The 17100-nt window shown below is 45.9% G+C and overlaps 1 protein-coding gene and 1 long non-coding RNA gene across 4 annotated transcripts in view; one reads left to right on the top strand and one right to left on the bottom strand.

Moving 5' to 3' along the window:
- Positions 1 to 17100, bottom strand: part of LOC147102485 (uncharacterized) — a 63709-nt gene that overhangs the window by 11527 nt on the left and 35082 nt on the right. The window lies entirely within an intron of this gene.
- The window catches only part of LOC147102486 (sodium-dependent serotonin transporter-like), a 92014-nt gene that overhangs the window by 42344 nt on the left and 32570 nt on the right, over positions 1 to 17100 (top strand). For both annotated transcript variants that reach the window (XM_085964981.1, XM_085964982.1), the window contains exons 7-8: positions 11550 to 11653; positions 13604 to 13731. In XM_085964981.1, the coding sequence (XP_085821107.1) occupies positions 11550 to 11653; positions 13604 to 13731 (232 nt within the window). The remainder of the gene's footprint in view (positions 1 to 11549; positions 11654 to 13603; positions 13732 to 17100) is intronic.

The following is a 17100-nucleotide window of genomic DNA, read 5'->3' as shown; positions in this document are numbered from 1 at the left end:
TTTTTCTGAAATGATCATTAGTTAACAAGGATAAAGTTAAAGTAAAGGCCTTGATCTTAATAACACCCTCCTCACACCTGGCGGAAAGCAGGCGGGAGGAAGGGGGTGGCAGTTAAAATGGAACGGGGGTCTTAACCACTCTTTTCCTGCCCCGATATGACTGGCTGCCATTTTAAATTGAAGGCGGCATGGACAGCCGCCCCAAGCCGCCGGGGTCCTCTTTAAATTTGCAGGTTGGGCTCTGATGACCTCATCGGGACCCGGTCTGCAATTTTAACTTGAGGCCTGAGTGGAGGAGCAGTGGTGGTTCCTCCTCTAGGCCAAAGCTGCCAGGAGCTGGATCGAGGGCCAGAGGTGGCCCAGGCAGGTAAATGTTTTGTTTTATTAAGTCCCCGGCCAAATTCCCGCTCCGGCTCACCGGCCAGGCGGTGATTCCTGCCGGGTTTGAGCGGGAGTCCGAGCCTGAATGTGGCCTGGGAGTCAAAATTTCCCCAGGGCCTCTGCATGCGAGCTTGTCGCTCACCCTGGTCCCTCGCGTGCACTGATCGTGCTCCGACTTAAAATTGAGGCCAAAGAGTTCGAGCTTAACTCTGTCTCCTCCCAGACAAAGCTGCTCCATCTCCATACTGTGGAAAGTGACAGACTATTACTTAGTTCATTATGTCACCAATCCTGATTACAAAACAACTGATGTTGGGATGTTTTTTTTTGTGTGTGTATATAAGCTAATTTGTAAAAAGTGCTGTTGCTAGGCAACTGTTGGCCTTCCTTGTGTGTGAAATCCTTCCTTGTGATTTTGACTTAGTTTGACAGTAGGTATCCTTTAGAATCAAAACACTCTCTGAGACAGCATCCCAGACAGGAAATGGAAATATGGCCATAAAATTATCATCCTACTGTGCTACTTGGAAATGCATAAAAGCTTTGGGTGGCGGTTATTTGAAGATTTAATCCGCGCTTTAATTAAATGGGACTTGTCCAGCTTTTGTTCAATATAATTATAAAGGACATTAAGTATTGACTTGGCAGGCAAACAAGGTACAGTACCATTTATCACTGGTGTAAATATGTCAACTCTCCAGAAGTCCTAGTTTGCAGAGTATTACGCTTCAATGATTACTCTTGGTTTTACCTGGAACCATTATCTGTCTCCAGGGGGTGAAGTGGTCATCGAATCCACATGAAGACAGAAAACAAGGATTATAGAGGACAGATAATTGAAATGATCACATCTGATTGGCTGTTCAGCTTGCATTAAAATAGAACAATAAGCATCTTGGATTGCACTGCAGTTACATTACCGAGTAAAAAGAAGAAAGAACTTGCATTTATATAGCGCCTTTCACAATCTCAGGATGTCCCAAAGCGCTTTACAGCCAATGAAGTACTTTCGAACCATAGTCACTGTTGGTAGAGTAGTTTTAAGTACTGCTGGCAAGGCTGCTCACTGCCTGGTACAAATGGATGGATCGTGTGGGGTGGCCAAGGTCCCCCACCAGCACCCCCCCTCGCTGATTTTCAACTGGTGACTTCCCGTTTTTCAGGTGAGAAATGGGCAGCCAGTGATTGAAAATCACCCCGCATATTCCATCAGGGATTGGTTTCACACAATGCAAGATACATTGGGGCCAAAATTGGGTTACGCCCCTTTGGGGCGCTACCTTCACCGGGGCACTACTTTTAACGCCTCGAAAAAGTTAGTGCCCCCGTGCCCGAAATTCACTGGTAGCACCCTAAGAGGGAGGCGGGGCGCTACTGGAAGCGCCCCGCCTCCCTCTTGGGGCGCTGCGAGTGAATATCGCGGCGCTATGTGCCACAGCGCCACACTCTGCGGCATGTCTCACCACTGTACTGCAGGCCTTCCTCCCCTCATTAAAGAGGAGGGGCCTAGTGCAGCGCAACCTGGGGCCCAGGTGGGCTACCAGAGATCAGAGGAGGGGCCTCACAGTCGGCCGCAGGCAGGTGCTGGCAGACAGCCAGCAACAAAAATGGCGGCCTGGCACCTCCCCATTAATTTGTGCTGCCCCGGCCGCATGTACGCCCCCCTCACCCTGTCGGACAAATCACCGACGATAAGTCAGGGGGCGCTACCGAAGATTGCGGCTGGGGCGTGAGCGGGGCGCTGCGCACGGCGATGACGTCATCACTGGAGGCGCAGCGCCACGGGGCGCTAATGGTTACTGCCGCCACTAAACTCCCGCTGAATTTAACGGGAGGCATTAGCGGTGCAGCGCCCGGGCGCTAGTTGCTTTGCGCCCCGTTGACACCCTCTTACGGCACTAACGGGAGGCACAAATCAACCAAATTTTCCCCCCATTACCTATATTGCATTGCTTAGACACTTCTCAGCACATCCATTCAACAATAGTAACTAATGTTGAACAAAAAATGTTTTCTGTATTTAGAAAACAGCTGGAACGGAGTAAAGTTCTGTAATTCAAATCCAAAGCTGGGCCATACAGTGGGTTGGAACCTGCTTTCACCTTTGGGTCCACAGTCAGGAAGGATTCTTCTTCTTCTCTCTCTCTCTCTCTCTCTCTCGTTACAAAGCTGAAGAGAGTTTGAGCAATCTGAACCATCATTTGGGATATGGGGATAGTGCAGGAAAGTGGAGGTGAGGTCGATGATCAGCCATGATCTTATTGAATGGCGGAGCAGTCTCAAAGGGCCAAATGGCCGACTGCTGCTCTTATTTCTTATGTTCTCATGTTATCATCTTCAGGGACATTCGATAGAACAAAACTGACCCATGATTTGCCATGAATGAGTTGGCAATCTCATTCAAAGAGGTGATAAGGAGGGCTGGTGGGGAAGTGGAAAGGTACACAATGGGGTGTTGTCCAGAAGTTTGGATTAAGGCTGACTGATGGAGATAGGATAAAGAGAACTTTATTCTTCAACTGAAACTGGGTGACAAAAGTGAAGACCGTTATCTCTCACCTACAATTTGGTACAGGTAGACTATCCTTTATCCGAAAACCTCGGGACCAGCCATGTTTCGGTTTTCGGAAAATTTCGGATTTCGGAAGGTATTTTATAAGACTGGGAAATTTGGCGGGGGGTCGGGGTCGGCGGGGGTCGGGTCGGCTGGGGGTCGGCGGGGGTCGGGTCGGTGGGGGGGGTCGGGGTGGGGGTCGGGTCGGCGGGGGGGTCGGCGGGGGTCGGGGTCGTGCGCATGACTTACGCTGAATGAAAACGCTTTTGGTTTTCAGAGGATTTCGGTTTTCGGAAGTGCGGATAAAGGATACACTATCCCTTATCCGAAAGGGCGGGGGGTCGGGGGGGGGAGAAAAGAATATCGGACAGGCCGCTGCAGCTATCGGACGGGCCGCTGTATTGTTGGGTTCACTCTCCCGGTATACCTCCTTCACACTGCCCGGCTCGGCCTGCAATCTCCTACCCAGGAGGGAACTCGGTGACCCTCTGCCCTGCTCAGCGTAAGTCGTGCGCACGACTTAGCTGAACGAAAAAACCTTCGGTTTTTAGAGGGTTTCGGTTTTCGGAAGTTCGGATAAAGGGTAGTCTACCTGTACTAACTTAGCCTATCAGAGCTGCTAATATATAACACTGGTGCTCATCTGTGGTTTAGGTTAAACTGCACATCATTGGTCGATCTGAACTGCAAAAGCTCAGGTGGGAGTACTTGATGGAAGAAGTGGAATAATACCCCCTTACAGCATTGAAATGCCTCACATAGGATTACACAGGATATACGGCACAGAAACTGACCATTCGGCCCAACCAGTCCATGCCGGCGCAAAATGATTCAGTCTGTGAATGTTGAGCATTACTTCAATGGTTTGACATCCTCAGACCCACTCAGTTTGAATTATATCCTTGCTAGGGATTAACCACCTTTTCAAGTAACCTCCCACTCAAGCCAACAATTTTTGATTCCACCATTCAACTTCCACTCTTTCCTTGCCACCAGCATGCTATAGCACTTGGATGGTCATCTCTGGAGCAGCGATTGTGTTGTAAAAGTCACTGAAACCTTCTGATGTTTTAGTAGCAGAAGAGTTGGGTTTTTTTTGCAGTGCGTTGCCAGCATGGTTACTACGTGCTGCCCTTGTTCAGTGACGAGTGTCCTTATTGGGATGAGTTGGAAGGTGCTCAGGCAGTTTTGTAAGCGCAAGTGTGCACTAGTGACATGACCACCTCACCAATCATATGTACACCCACATATTTCAGCAATGTTAAAATACGTAAACCCACACACGCACCAGTTCAAACTTCAGACTGCAGCATATGTACCATCTCCTGGACCAATAACTATGATGGCCAGTTACCAGTGGTGCCCACAGGGATCGGTGTTCGGATCTTTGCACTTTACTATTTTCATTAATAAGAACATAAGAAATAAGAGCAGGAGTCTGCCATTTGGCCCTTCGCGCCTGCTCCACCATTCAATAGGATCATGGCTGATCTTCTACCTCAACTCCACTTTCCCGCACTATCCCCATATCCCTTGATTCCCTTAGTTCCCAAAAGTTTATCGACCTCTGTCTTGAATATACTCAATGACTGAGCCTCCACAGCTCTCTGGGGTAGAGAATTCCAAAGATTCACCACCCTTTGAGTGAGGAAATATCTTCTCATCTCAGTCCTAAATGGCCGAGCCCTTATTCTGAGACTGTGACCCTGTGTTCCAGATTCCGCAGCCAGGGGAAACATTTTCTCAGCATTAACCCTGTCAAGCCCCTTAAGAATTTTATGGGCTGGATTTTACCAAGCTTGGCGGGTTCGCGGCAGGCAACGTTGGTGGCAGGTCCCGGCCTTGCTGCTGGCTCCAGCCTGCTGTCCAAAATGATTTTCCCCTGATTGGGCTTGTTAAGCCCGCCCAGCGCGTTTGCCGGCCAATTGACGGAAGCAGGTCTGATGATGTCATTTGATGATCATCAGCTGGTTTCCTTAAAGGGACCATGCGCAAATTTATTTTGACAGTTGTGCTGTCCGTGTTCTACAGCATTGAGGTGCTGCAAACACTGACAAGCACTGCACAGAGGTGCACAGCTGCATCCAGGCTCTCCCATGACTCCCTCCATATGCTTATGGAGGGAGTCACAGCACGCAGGAATGTTCTCTTCCCTTCCAATGGGCGGAAGAGACCTCCCCATGAGATCAACGCAGCCTGGTTGTACATTGCACAGGAGGACACAAGCAGGGTTGTCGTCAGGAGGACCAGACTGCACTGGCGCAAACCTTTCAATGATCTCAGTAGATCACGAAACATTAGTACAAAGCCACACTGAACCTCATCCTGCTGTGCAACTCATCTCATCCTCATTACTCTGCCTTCCCTACCCTACTCCTGTACATCCTTACTCACACCAACTTACCTTGCACCTCCACCCAGCCCCCTCTATCTATATTATCACTTCCCCATCTCACTAGTCACCCCTCACACACACCCTCATCCTAGTGCCAGCATACCAACTAACAACACACAAAGATAGGCACTTAGGTGTTTTATGCAATGTTCATGTAAAGATTCTGTTAATGTGGTGTCAAACATTGAAATCTTTATTTTCAACACTTTGCGTTCTTGGACAGATTTTTGTGCACCTTTGGAAGTGGCTTAGTGAGTTGCAGTGAATGGTGAGACATAACGGTACCCCCCGCAATGGTGATGAGTGTGAAAGGAATGGCTTGGGCATTGTAGAAATGCTTTATGATGTGGGGTGGTGCCAACCTGACACATCATGTGGCAGCCAGGGTGTACAGCATCACCTGGCCTCCCGGGCAGCAATATGGTCGGGTGCTGATGCCCTCTGTCCTGTGCACCATCAGTTGATTGCGGAGAAGGTTGGTGGTGTTGGTGCTGCTGGTGTGCCTGGTGCTGCTGGTGTTGAGGCTGATCGTGGTGGGATTCTGAGGACCAAGGTGAGACAGTATAAATCGTACCCATTCTGACATAATAGATGGCAGGTGAACTTGAGATGACAGAAGCAATCTGTCAATGGTGAGAGAAGTTGTTTCAATGAGGTGACACTGGATAGAGAGTTTGCTCCAAACACTTGCAACCTGCATAAAGCTCAATCTGTCTTCCAAATGCAGTAAGCAACAGCTTCTGACCTTGGAAAGTGAACAGCTGTGAGATGGGAGCTTTTATAGCACATTTGCAGCTGTCAAGTAATGAGATGATTCCATGGCCATTCAACTTCTGCCCTGCTTACTTGACGTGATCTCTGAACAGCGTGGACCCTGTGGGTGACCTGGTGAACTCTGAAAATAGTTCTTAATGTTCTGTTAACAAGGTCATAATGACCTTAATTGCCTCCCCCACTGCTGCGTGTCGGTTCTGCTCAGCGCTGACAAACCCAACATTTGGGAAAGGCGCATGGTGGCGGGTTGACAGCGGCGTCCCACCCACTGTCCAAAAAAAAAAAAAAAACAATTTCCCACCTGACCCGCCACCAATTGCCACCGCTGACCGCCCCCCCCCCCCCGGAACATTCCTCCCTATATGTTTCAATTAGATCACACCTCATTCTTCTAAACTCTAGGGAATATAGGCCTAGTCTACTCAATCTCTCCTCATAGGGCAATCCCCTCATCCCAGGAACCAGTCTAGTGAACCTTCGCTGCACTCCCTCTAAGGCAAGTATGTCTTTCCTCAGGTAAGGAGACCAGGACTGTACACAGTACTCCAGGTGTGGCCTCACCAATGCCCTGTATAATTGTACTAAGACTTCTTTACTCTTATACTCTAATCCCTTTGTAACAAAAGCGAACATACCATTTGCTTTCCTAATTGCTTGCTGTACCTGCATGTTAACTTTCTATGATTCACGTACAAGGACACCCAGGTCCCTCTGAGTGCAAACATTTCCCAGTCTCTCACCATTCAAAAAATACTCTGCTTTTTTGTTTTTCCTACCAAAGTGGATAACTTCACACTTCCCCACATTGTATTCCATTTGCCATGTTCTTGCCCACTCAGTCATCCTGTCTAGATCTCTCTGCAGCCTCTTTGTGTCCTCCTGACAGCTTACTTTCCCACCTAACTTTGTATCATCAGCAAACTTGAATACGTTACACTCAGACCCTTCATCTAAGTCATTAATATAGATTATAAATAGCTGAGGCCCAAGCACTGATCCTTGCGGTACTCCACTAGTTACAGCCTGCCAACCTGGAAAAGTCCCATTTATTCTTACTCTCTGTTTTCTGTCCATTAACCAATCCTCAATCCATGCTAATATATTACCCCCAATCCCATGAGTCCTAATTTTGTGTGGCACCTTATCGAATGCTTTTTGAAAATTCAAATACACCACATCCACTGGTTCCCCATCCTACTACTTACATCTTCATAAAACTAACAGATTTGTCAAACACTATTTCCCTTTCATAGATCCATGTTGATTCTGCCTAATCATATTACAATTTTATAAGTGCCCTGTTACCACGTTCCTAACAATAGATTCTCACATTTTGCCTACTACTGAAGTCAGGCTAACTGGCCTATAGTTCCCTGTTTTTTCTCTTCCTCCTTTCTTACATAGTGGGGTTATGTTTGCTACCTTCCAATCCTTGGAGACTGTTCTAGAATCTAGGGAATTCTGGAAGATTAATACCAGTGCATCCATTATCTCTGCTGCCACCTCTTTTAAAACCCTAGGATGCAGGTCAACAGGTCCAGGGGATTTGTTGCCAATTAGTCCCATTAATTTCAGGACAGGTTGGACAGGTTGGGTGATTGGGCAGTTGCAGTATAATGTGGATAAATGTGAGGTTATCCACTTTGGTGGCAAAAACAGGAAGGCAGATTATTATCTGAACGGCAATAGATTGGGAAAAGGGGAAGTGCAACGAGACCTGGGTATCCTTGTGCACCAGTCGCTGAAGGTAAGCATGCAGGTGCAGCAGGCGGTTAAGAAGGCAAATGGTATGTTGGCCTTCATAGCGAGAGGATTCGAGTACAGGAGCAAGGATGTCTTGCTGCAGTTGTACAGGGCCTTGGTGAGACCACCCCTTGAGTATTGTGTGCAGTTTTGGTCGCCTTATCTGAGGAAGGATGTTCTTGCCATGGAGGGAGTGCAACGAAGATTCACCAGACTGATACCTGGGATGGCAGGAATGATGTAGGAAGAGAGATTGGGTCGATTAGGCTTATATTCGCTAGAGTTTAGAAGAATGAGAGGGGATCTCATTGAAACTTATAAAATTCTAACAGGACTAGACAGACTAGATGCAGGAATGCTGTTCCTGATGGCGGGGGCGTCCAGAACCAGGGGTCACAGTCTAAGGATAAGGGGTACGCCATTTAGGACTGAGATGAGGAGGAATTTCTTCGCCCAGAGCGTGGCAAACCTGTGGAATTCTCTACCACAAAAGACAGTTGAGGCCAATTCATTAAATATATTCAAGAAGGAGTTAGATATATTTCTTAAGGCTAAGGGGATCAAGGGATATGGGGAGAAAGCAGGGACCGGGTACTGAATTTGGATGATCAGTCATGATCGCATTGAATGGCGGAGCAGGCTCGAGGGGCCGAATGGCCTACTCCTGCTCCTATCTTCTAGTTTTCTATATTTCTCCAGCACTATGTCTTTACTGATACTGATTTCTTTAAGTTCCTCATTCTCTCTAGACCCTTGGTTCCCCATTATCTCCAGAATGTTTTTGTGTCTTCTATCTACCGTGAAGACAGATACAAAGTATTTGTTTGATGTCTCTGCCATTTCCTTATTGCCCATTATTTTGCCTGTCTCTGCCTCTAATGGGTCCATGTTTACTTTCACTAACCTCTTCCTATTTACATACCTACAGAAATGTTTACAATCTGTTTTTATGTCTCTTGCTAATTTACTCTCAGGCCTAGAAATTCAGTGGGCCTTGCGCCCACTTAGCGCCTAAAGAGGTCTTTTGCGCCGGCGGGGTGTTAGCGCGGAAATTGAGTGCAACGGTATTGGCGGCGGTAGCCGTTAGCGCTGCGCCGGGACCGATGACGGCATCGGTGTGCGCGGTGGCCCGTAACGCCCCGAAACCGCGCCGATCCCCATATTTATTTGCGCCCGCCTCCTCCGAAGCGGGCGCAAACAGCGAACAGAAAACGGGGCCGTCCTGCTGCCATAGTGGGGCGCTTTAAAGCTGAAGGTGCGGCCGGCCGCTTTTTCGGCGGCCGCCTGCCCGCACCTCCTTCCCCCGGCCTCCTCCACCTCCCCCCCCCAACCCCCCCCCCCCCCCGCGGCATTGCCGGCTGGTTTCCGTGGAGCCCGGCACTTCTCCGTTGTGCCGGGCTCTTTTGCCGGCACTCGCGATCGGGGCTCCGGCCGTTGCAGGCACCTCCCCCTTAAGAGAAGGAGGAGGCCTGCAGTACCGCAGCCTGCCGCACCGCATCGGGTGGCGCTGTGGCAACTAGCGCGCCAATATTCAGTTGCAGCGCCCCAAACGGAGGCAGGCACACCCTGGTATAGCGCCCGCTTCAGAATTGGGGCGCAGAAGACGAATATACGGCGTGCGCTAATGCCTCCCCGCCCAGCGCTAACTTTTGGGCGCGAGTGAGCTGCCCGCGCCCAAGTGAATTTCTAGGCCTCAATCTTTTTTCTCTTTCCTTATCAATTTCCTGGTCCTCCTTTGCTGAATTCTAAAATCCTCCCAATCCTCAGGCTAATAGATAGATCTAATACTATCTTTAACTTCTCTCGTTAGCCACGGTTGGACCACTTTTCCTGTAGGTTTTTTGTGCCTTAAAGGAATGTATATTTGTTGTAAATTATGTATTAATTCTTTAAATGCTAGCCATTGCTTGTCTACTGTCAGACCATTTAATGTAGTTTCACAATCTACCTTAGCCAACTCGCCCTCATACCTACGTAGTTTGCTTTGTTTAGATTTAAGACCCTAGTTTTGGACTTAACTGAATCACTTTCATGACCGAGATGTAGGTGTTGCGAACATTACCAAGATGTGTGCGAGCAGTAGGACTGTAGATGATGCTCAACTACTGCAAGCAGATTTGTTAGGGAAATGGGCCCGTGTTGGGCAAATTATGTTTAATTTAGAATTGTGTGGTGTTCTACACGTGAGCAATTCTAAAGCTAAATATACATATACCCTGCAGTGATCCGAATTAAACCCATTGGTGAAAGAAAGAGGTCTGGGTGTTATATTAAATCAATCTCTGAAGGTTCATGCCCAAGGCTGTGAGGCTATAGCTAAAGCCAACCGGGTTCTAGGTTGTATTGACAGAACAATTCACGATAAAACAAACTGTCCTTTTACAAGAACTTGGCTAGGCCTCAGTTAGAATACTGTGTCCAGTTTTGCTCTCCTCACATGGTGGGGGATATTGAGGCTTTGGAAATGGTGCAGAAGAGGGCCACAAGAGTAATTCCCAGTTTAAAACCCCTTAGTTACCCAGATAGCTGGGTCTGTATACTTTAGAAAAGCAGAGACTCGGGGTGATTTGAACAAGGTTTATACAATGTGAAGGGAATAGATTGTATTTATGTGGACCAATTATTTCAACTGGATAGGTTAAGGAGGTCCAGGTGTCATGCTTAAAAGTTCTGTGACGGAGTAACAAGGTTGGACATTAGGTGGTGGTTCTTTTCCCAGAGAATAGTGGATGTGGAACAGGTTTCCGGCTCATGAGATGAGTGTTGATTTGCTGTATTCCTTCAAGTGAGAGCTGGATCTGCTTCTGGCTGGGGCGGAGATTACTTTGTAGGTGCCCTGTAATATAAATCAGGGTCAGTATGATCTCCTGGACTAGTTTCGATCACCTAGAACGATCAGAGAGGAATGTTCCAGTTTTCCCCCCAATTGGTCTGGGTTTTACCTGGTTTTTCACCTCTCCTAGGAGATTACATGGCATTGGGTGAGTAGGGAGTGTCTGTATTGTAATGCATTGGGTATTACAACTATATGGGACAGGCTAGGTGGACCACTGGGTCTTTTCCTGTCTGTCACTTTTGTAAGTTTGTATTATTTATGTGTGAGGCTTCGACAGCGAGTGCCGGCAGGCTGTCCGATTGTGGAGGCCATGACAGTCAAGCCTATTCGGGTTCTTACCCGACATCCACACAGATGAGGTCACTAACATAATCCCTTTAATCCTGTTCTTAAAGGGACTGAGCACCTACATATCTATACTGGCCAGAGTGCAAGAACAAATAAATTCTGTCCTGGAACAGGAGACTGCAAGCAAATTAAAGCCTCGGCTATCACTTTGTGCTTTAATCGGCTCTCTGTCCTCCTGTTCTGTCACAGAACGGACAATACAACTCCAGCTCTGCTGCAATCCATTATGGACCTTCATGAAAATATTTGCATCAGATCTGCCTGCTTGCTTTTTTATTTATCTTGCACAAAGCAGTCGATCGGAAGCCTCAAAGAGCTGGAAGTCTTTGGAATGGAAGGGATGGGAACCCTGAGGTGGAAAACCGTTCATTACTTCTGTTTACAATGTTTGTGATAACAGACTTTTGCTTTCGCAAACAATTCATCCTCTTTGCTGTCTCTCGATATATTGACTGTAATAATGTACAGAAATACAGCTGTAAACTTCTTTTGAATAACTTCTTTTCTTTTGTTTCCAGTTGTGGATAGATGCCGCAGCACAGATTTTCTTTTCGCTGGGCCCGGGATTTGGTGTCCTCTTGGCATTTGCCAGCTACAACAAATTCAACAACAACTGTTACAAGTCAGTCTCATAAACAGTGTGTGAATTACTTTTCAGCAAGTTAATCTTGTTTAGGCTTGCGACTATTATTAGAATTATTTCCAATGTTCTATTTTTGCTGGTGCCCACTAGGACCGAGCTCGTCCACGCAGGGAAATTAAAAAGCATTTCCACTTATGGCACCCAGTGTCGGGATCAAAACCAGTTACAACAAGGGCCGGCTACAGGGTGAAGCTCCGCCCCAATACTATTCCCTATCCTTAAAGGTGCAGCCCTTAACTGCACCAGTTTTGTGCTGAATTGAGTGTGTTTACATACAGTGGACACATGCCCACTAAGACCTTGGTTAAAAGGCCAGCACATTTTCATTCCATCAGTTTTGAGCTGGATTTGAACGAACTCCCACAAGTGGGCAGCACGGTGGCATAGTGGTTAGCACTGTTGCCTCACAGCGCCAGGGACCCGGGTTCAAATCCGGCCTCGGGTGACTGACTGTGTGGAGTTTGCACATTCTCCCCGTGTTTGCGTGGGTTTCCTCCGAGTGCTCCGGTTTCCTCCCACAGTCCAAAGATGTGCGGGTTAGGTTGATTGGCCATGATAAAAAATTGACCCTTAGTGTTAGGGGGGATTAAATACGTGGGGTTACGGGGATAGGGCTTGGGTGGGATGGCTGTCGGTGTAGGGACCGGGTGCTAGGGTTTGGATGATCAGCCATGATCTCGTTGAATGGCGGAGCAGGCTCGAATGGCCTACTCCTGCTCCTAGTTTCTATAAGTGATGGGATGATGCTAATTCACGGCACCCGTCAATCGGGAAATCATTATGATTTTGATACACAGTGTCGCAGCGTCATTAGAAAACATCCCGCTGAATTCCAAAATTCAGTACGCTCTTTTTTTGGATGGGCACTAAAACAAAAGCAAAATACTGCGGATGCTGGAAGCCTGAAATAAAAAACAGAAAATGCTGGAATTGCTCAGCAGGCCAGGCAGCAACTGTGGAAAGAGAAGCAGAGTTAATGTTTCAGGTCGTTGACCTTTCATCATTGACCTGAAACGTTAACTCTGTTTCTCGCTCCACAGATGCTGCCTGCCCCTCCGAGTATTTCCAGCATTTTCTGTTTTCATTTTTGAATGGGTAGGTGTTTTGCGAAAAAGTTGTTAAGCCGTTCCTTCTGTTCGTGTCTAATGACATTGTCTTCTCACTAACTGCCCACATTGGGATTATATTATCAATATGCTTTGCTCAGACAAAAGGGAGGGGAGTAAATACTTTAGAAAATGTTGCTCTCCGGAGTGATAAATGATGGCTACCCAGGAACTGCGCCCACTCCAGACATTGTAGAAAAGCCAATCCCAGTTAACCGCCATCAAGCAAGAGTACACACGTGTGGTATCGAAGAATTGTACGGTGCAGTCTATGCGACATGCCAGGTGTACCTTTTATCCAATGGCTCCTATTAAGCAAACACTGTAGAATGTGTAACGCTGTGGTACCTCATGAAATTTCCCTTTAGATTAACATAATACAGTGCGCTGACTTATATTCAACATTGCATTGTTTTCATTTTTAAAAATCATCTCCGTGCTTTACCACCGGAAGGACCTTTAATAACCCTGAAAATGGTACTTGCATCTGCCACCTGCCCCCAGATCCCCATTGCAATGGCCTCCTATTATACAACAGCCTATATTATAATGCAGCTGAATTTAACAGCTGCATTTTATTGTGTCGTGGGACATTGAATAGAGCTCACAACCCCGTTTTACTGTGCAAACTGCAGAACAGCCGAGCGCAATTAATGAGGTGCGAATGCATTAACCTGGCGCAGTAAATATTCGATCTACTGATTAGAATGATTTTGTAACAAAACTCAGAGAAAGTTCGCTCATCCGTAGTCTGTGAGAAATTACAATGTGATCATCTAAATTGAATTCAGGCAATGGACTATTTCTTGTTTCCTTGCTTTAGGGATGCTTTGATCACCAGCACTGTGAACTGTTTGACCAGTTTCTTGTCTGGCTGTGTTATGTTTACTGTCCTTGGCTACATGGCAGAAAAGAGGAATGAAACCGTGGCAGACGTGGCCAAAGACTCCGGTAGGATGACATTGCAATAATAACATGCAAACTTCCAACAATTTGAAAAGTTAATATCCAGTGACAATGGTGCATTTTCCCAAAAGTATTATTAGAATCACTCTGTCATTTTTTTTTTAATTGAACAAGCAGTTTTTTGACAGATTGAGAGTTCTGGTGAGAAAGCAGTTTGTGATGGGCTTGCCTGGAACTAATGACCTGTTCCTGTACCTAAAAACTCTTGTGTTCTTTAAGGAATAGCATAAAGGCAACTTGTTGGGTATCCTGAACAAGACAAATGGAGTTACAGTAAGTTGATAGTTAGGGCTGGGAGGTATTTTGAGGGGCTTGTGATTCCTGGGGCCCTCAACACTCTTACAGTTGACAGTTATATGTAAAAAATAATACAAGTTAATTTGCTTTAATATTTCTGAGGTCCCATCTTAAAAAAAAAAAATACCAACATGTGCATTATTGGAAACAGCCAATTATCCCTGACACAACTCCTGAAAGGAGCATAAAGACAAATGAGCCATTTCATGAACTATTACATTTTATGTATTTACTTGAATAATTTGCAGAATAATACAATATGGTACCTGAAAATTAAATCTTAAATTTCAAATGAGGTTACAAGAAGTAAATATAGAACCAGATCTATAACTGTCCGTGAAAGCATTGATTATCTCACTCGAATATCTGACATAAAACAAACAATAAATAGCTGGGGGAGTGATTTACAAGACTGTGTAATTTAATTTAATTTAATTTAATTTAATTGAATCAATATATATATTACACAAATTGTCACTGATGAATAAGTAAAAGATGATTGACTTGGGTTTGCTCCTATTACCAGAATTTCTGGCAGGGCCCCTGAAAAGCTCTTGAAACAGGCAGTAAAGTGAAAATAAGAAAAAAAAACAGATTAAGTGGAGCAATAGTCACTAAAAAAAATAAGAGAAGAGGTAGCTATTCAGTTTAAAGAATTGCAGTACTCCGAAGCGCTTGCCATGACAGTTGCAGAATTTGCTCTTTAGTCATGACCCTAAGCCCAACATCTGTTCATTAGAGGAGAAATGAGAGAGATTATATTTGTTGAAAACTTGCCCTATAGTAATGGCGACTCCATGGCGTACACCACTATTCTGGTACAGACATTCCAGGAAACTATGGCGTGAGTGACTTATGCCAGTGCATCCATAGTGCACCATAGTTTCCTGGGACCTTTGCACTGCTCCACAGAGCCGAGAGGTTGAACAGCTAATTATCATAGCTCCGCCCCTCCATTAAAATCAATGACGAGATTGAATTTGCTGAATTAAAGCCACTGTGATCGCCACAGCCACTTAAACCACTGCAGAATGGCACTGGTGGGCTCAGTATGTTGGGCGCAATCTCAGGAATCGTAGTTTACTGCTAAAGTTAAGAAAATATCATATTGCCCTCATTAGGTGCATTTTGGTATTATTTAGTGCGGCAATTCTGACAGTGCCTAGGGTCACTGGTGCAAAGTGCGAAGCAACAGAAATTATATATATCTGGCAGGAGCTGGTTGCTGGTTTCCAGCCTTAAACTACCATCCGAATGTGACTTTTTTTCTATATGTAATACAAATCATTAATCTTATGTGTTGTGAATGGGTCGTTAGTGATCACAATGTGCTCATATATACCTTATTAAAATCCAAGTAGCGAATCAGAAATAGCACAGGGATTACAGATTGCAACTGAAGACTTATAGCCTCTGCTTTCCATGTTGTTCATACTACCTCAATGGGAAGGGGGTGGTGGGGGGGGGGGCTAGTGGGGAGGGGTCATTTTTCCATCTAATGAACTAACCAGACAGATATAAAAACAGTCCTTTAAGGCGAATCAGCTCTCTCTAATTTGAATTTATGCATGCTTCTGCCCATCAGTTCAACCTTTAAACATCTATTTTAAACAAATCCGGGGACCGGGTAGCTTCACATTTAATAGGTTTTTACTTTGGCCATAGGCCGTGCTGCTCCCGATTCTCCGCATTGCTCGCTGCGGTGTATTCTAATTATCTTGCCAGCAAATTGTGGTGTAAATTGCCCACTGGGGAAACCGACCATCTACCGCCTAACTTATGGCGTTTGTCACTAATATCACCGTTGCAGCGAATTCCGGGCTATTGTTTCTGAAATGTGAAACGAGGTAGATGTAGATCAGCAGAGGCAGTAAAGTCCAGCTGGACAAAGGGTCTTAATAACAACACTGACAATGAGACCTGAAGGTACACAGGGTGGTGTCACAATAGCTATAGTATTAGAGGAAACTTTCTGGTATCCGGCACGGACGGGACCGACGTGGTGCCGGTTCATCAACAATTCCGGATAACCGAACGCTATAGTAAAAGATACGGAGCTCAGAGCTCCGTATAAAGCAACAAACCCTGTTGCGCTTCAAAACAATCGGCACAAGTTGCAAGCATCTCTGTAGCTTAGCAACAGCTTCAGCTACACCCTTGCACAGCAACAAATGGAGTAAAAAAAGTAATAAAAGTAAAAAAAGTTACCTGAACCGACTCCTGAATTTTGCCGGTGGATAGAGCGTTCTGGTTATTTAGGGGCTGGTTAATCGAAAGTTTCCTGTACAAAGAATTTTTGTGCTAATATAACAATTGTATGCCTCCTTCTCTAAATTTGAAAACAGAGAGGGAGAAAAAATTCTGAAGTGTATTCAGGAGAACTTTCTTGATCAGTGCGTTTCCGGCCCAACGCGAAAGGAGGTATTGCCGGTTCTGGGGAATGAGGTGGGTCAAGTGGAGCAAGTGTCAGTAGGGGAACATTTAGGGAACAGTGATCATAGTATCATAAGGTTTACATTAGCTATGGAAAATGTAATATGGATCAAATGCAATATATCCAAGTTTTTGCTGATGATACAAAGTTGGGTGGGAATGTAAGTTGTGAGGAGGATGCAAAGAGGCTTCAAGGGGATATAGACAAGCTAAGTGAGTGGGCAAGAACATGGCAAATGGAATATAATGTGGAGAAATTGAAGTTATCCACTTTGGTAGGGAAAATAGAAAGGCAGAGTATTTTTTAAATGGTGAGAGATTGGGAAATGTTGGTGTTCAGAGGGACCTGAGTGTCCATGTACACGAATCACTGAAAGTTAACATGCAGGTACAGCAAGCAATTAGGAAAGCAAATGGTATGTTGACCTTTATTACAAGAGGATTTGTGTATAAGAGTAAAGGCGTCTTACTGCAATTATATAGGGCCCTGGTGAGACCACACCTGGAGTAGTGTGTACAGCTTTGGTCTCCTTACCTAAGGAAGGATATACTTGCCATAGAGGGAGTGCAATGAAGGTTCACCAGACTAATTCCTGGGATGGGGGGATTGTCCTATGAGGAGAG

Source organism: Somniosus microcephalus, chromosome 22 (genome assembly GCF_052327205.1).
Source record: "Somniosus microcephalus isolate GS21.2 chromosome 22, FLI_Smic_1.0, whole genome shotgun sequence".
NCBI classification, from domain to species: domain Eukaryota; kingdom Metazoa; phylum Chordata; class Chondrichthyes; order Squaliformes; family Somniosidae; genus Somniosus; species Somniosus microcephalus.
Note: the sequence above shows the minus strand (reverse complement) of the source record. Positions and strands in the feature narration are given on the sequence as shown.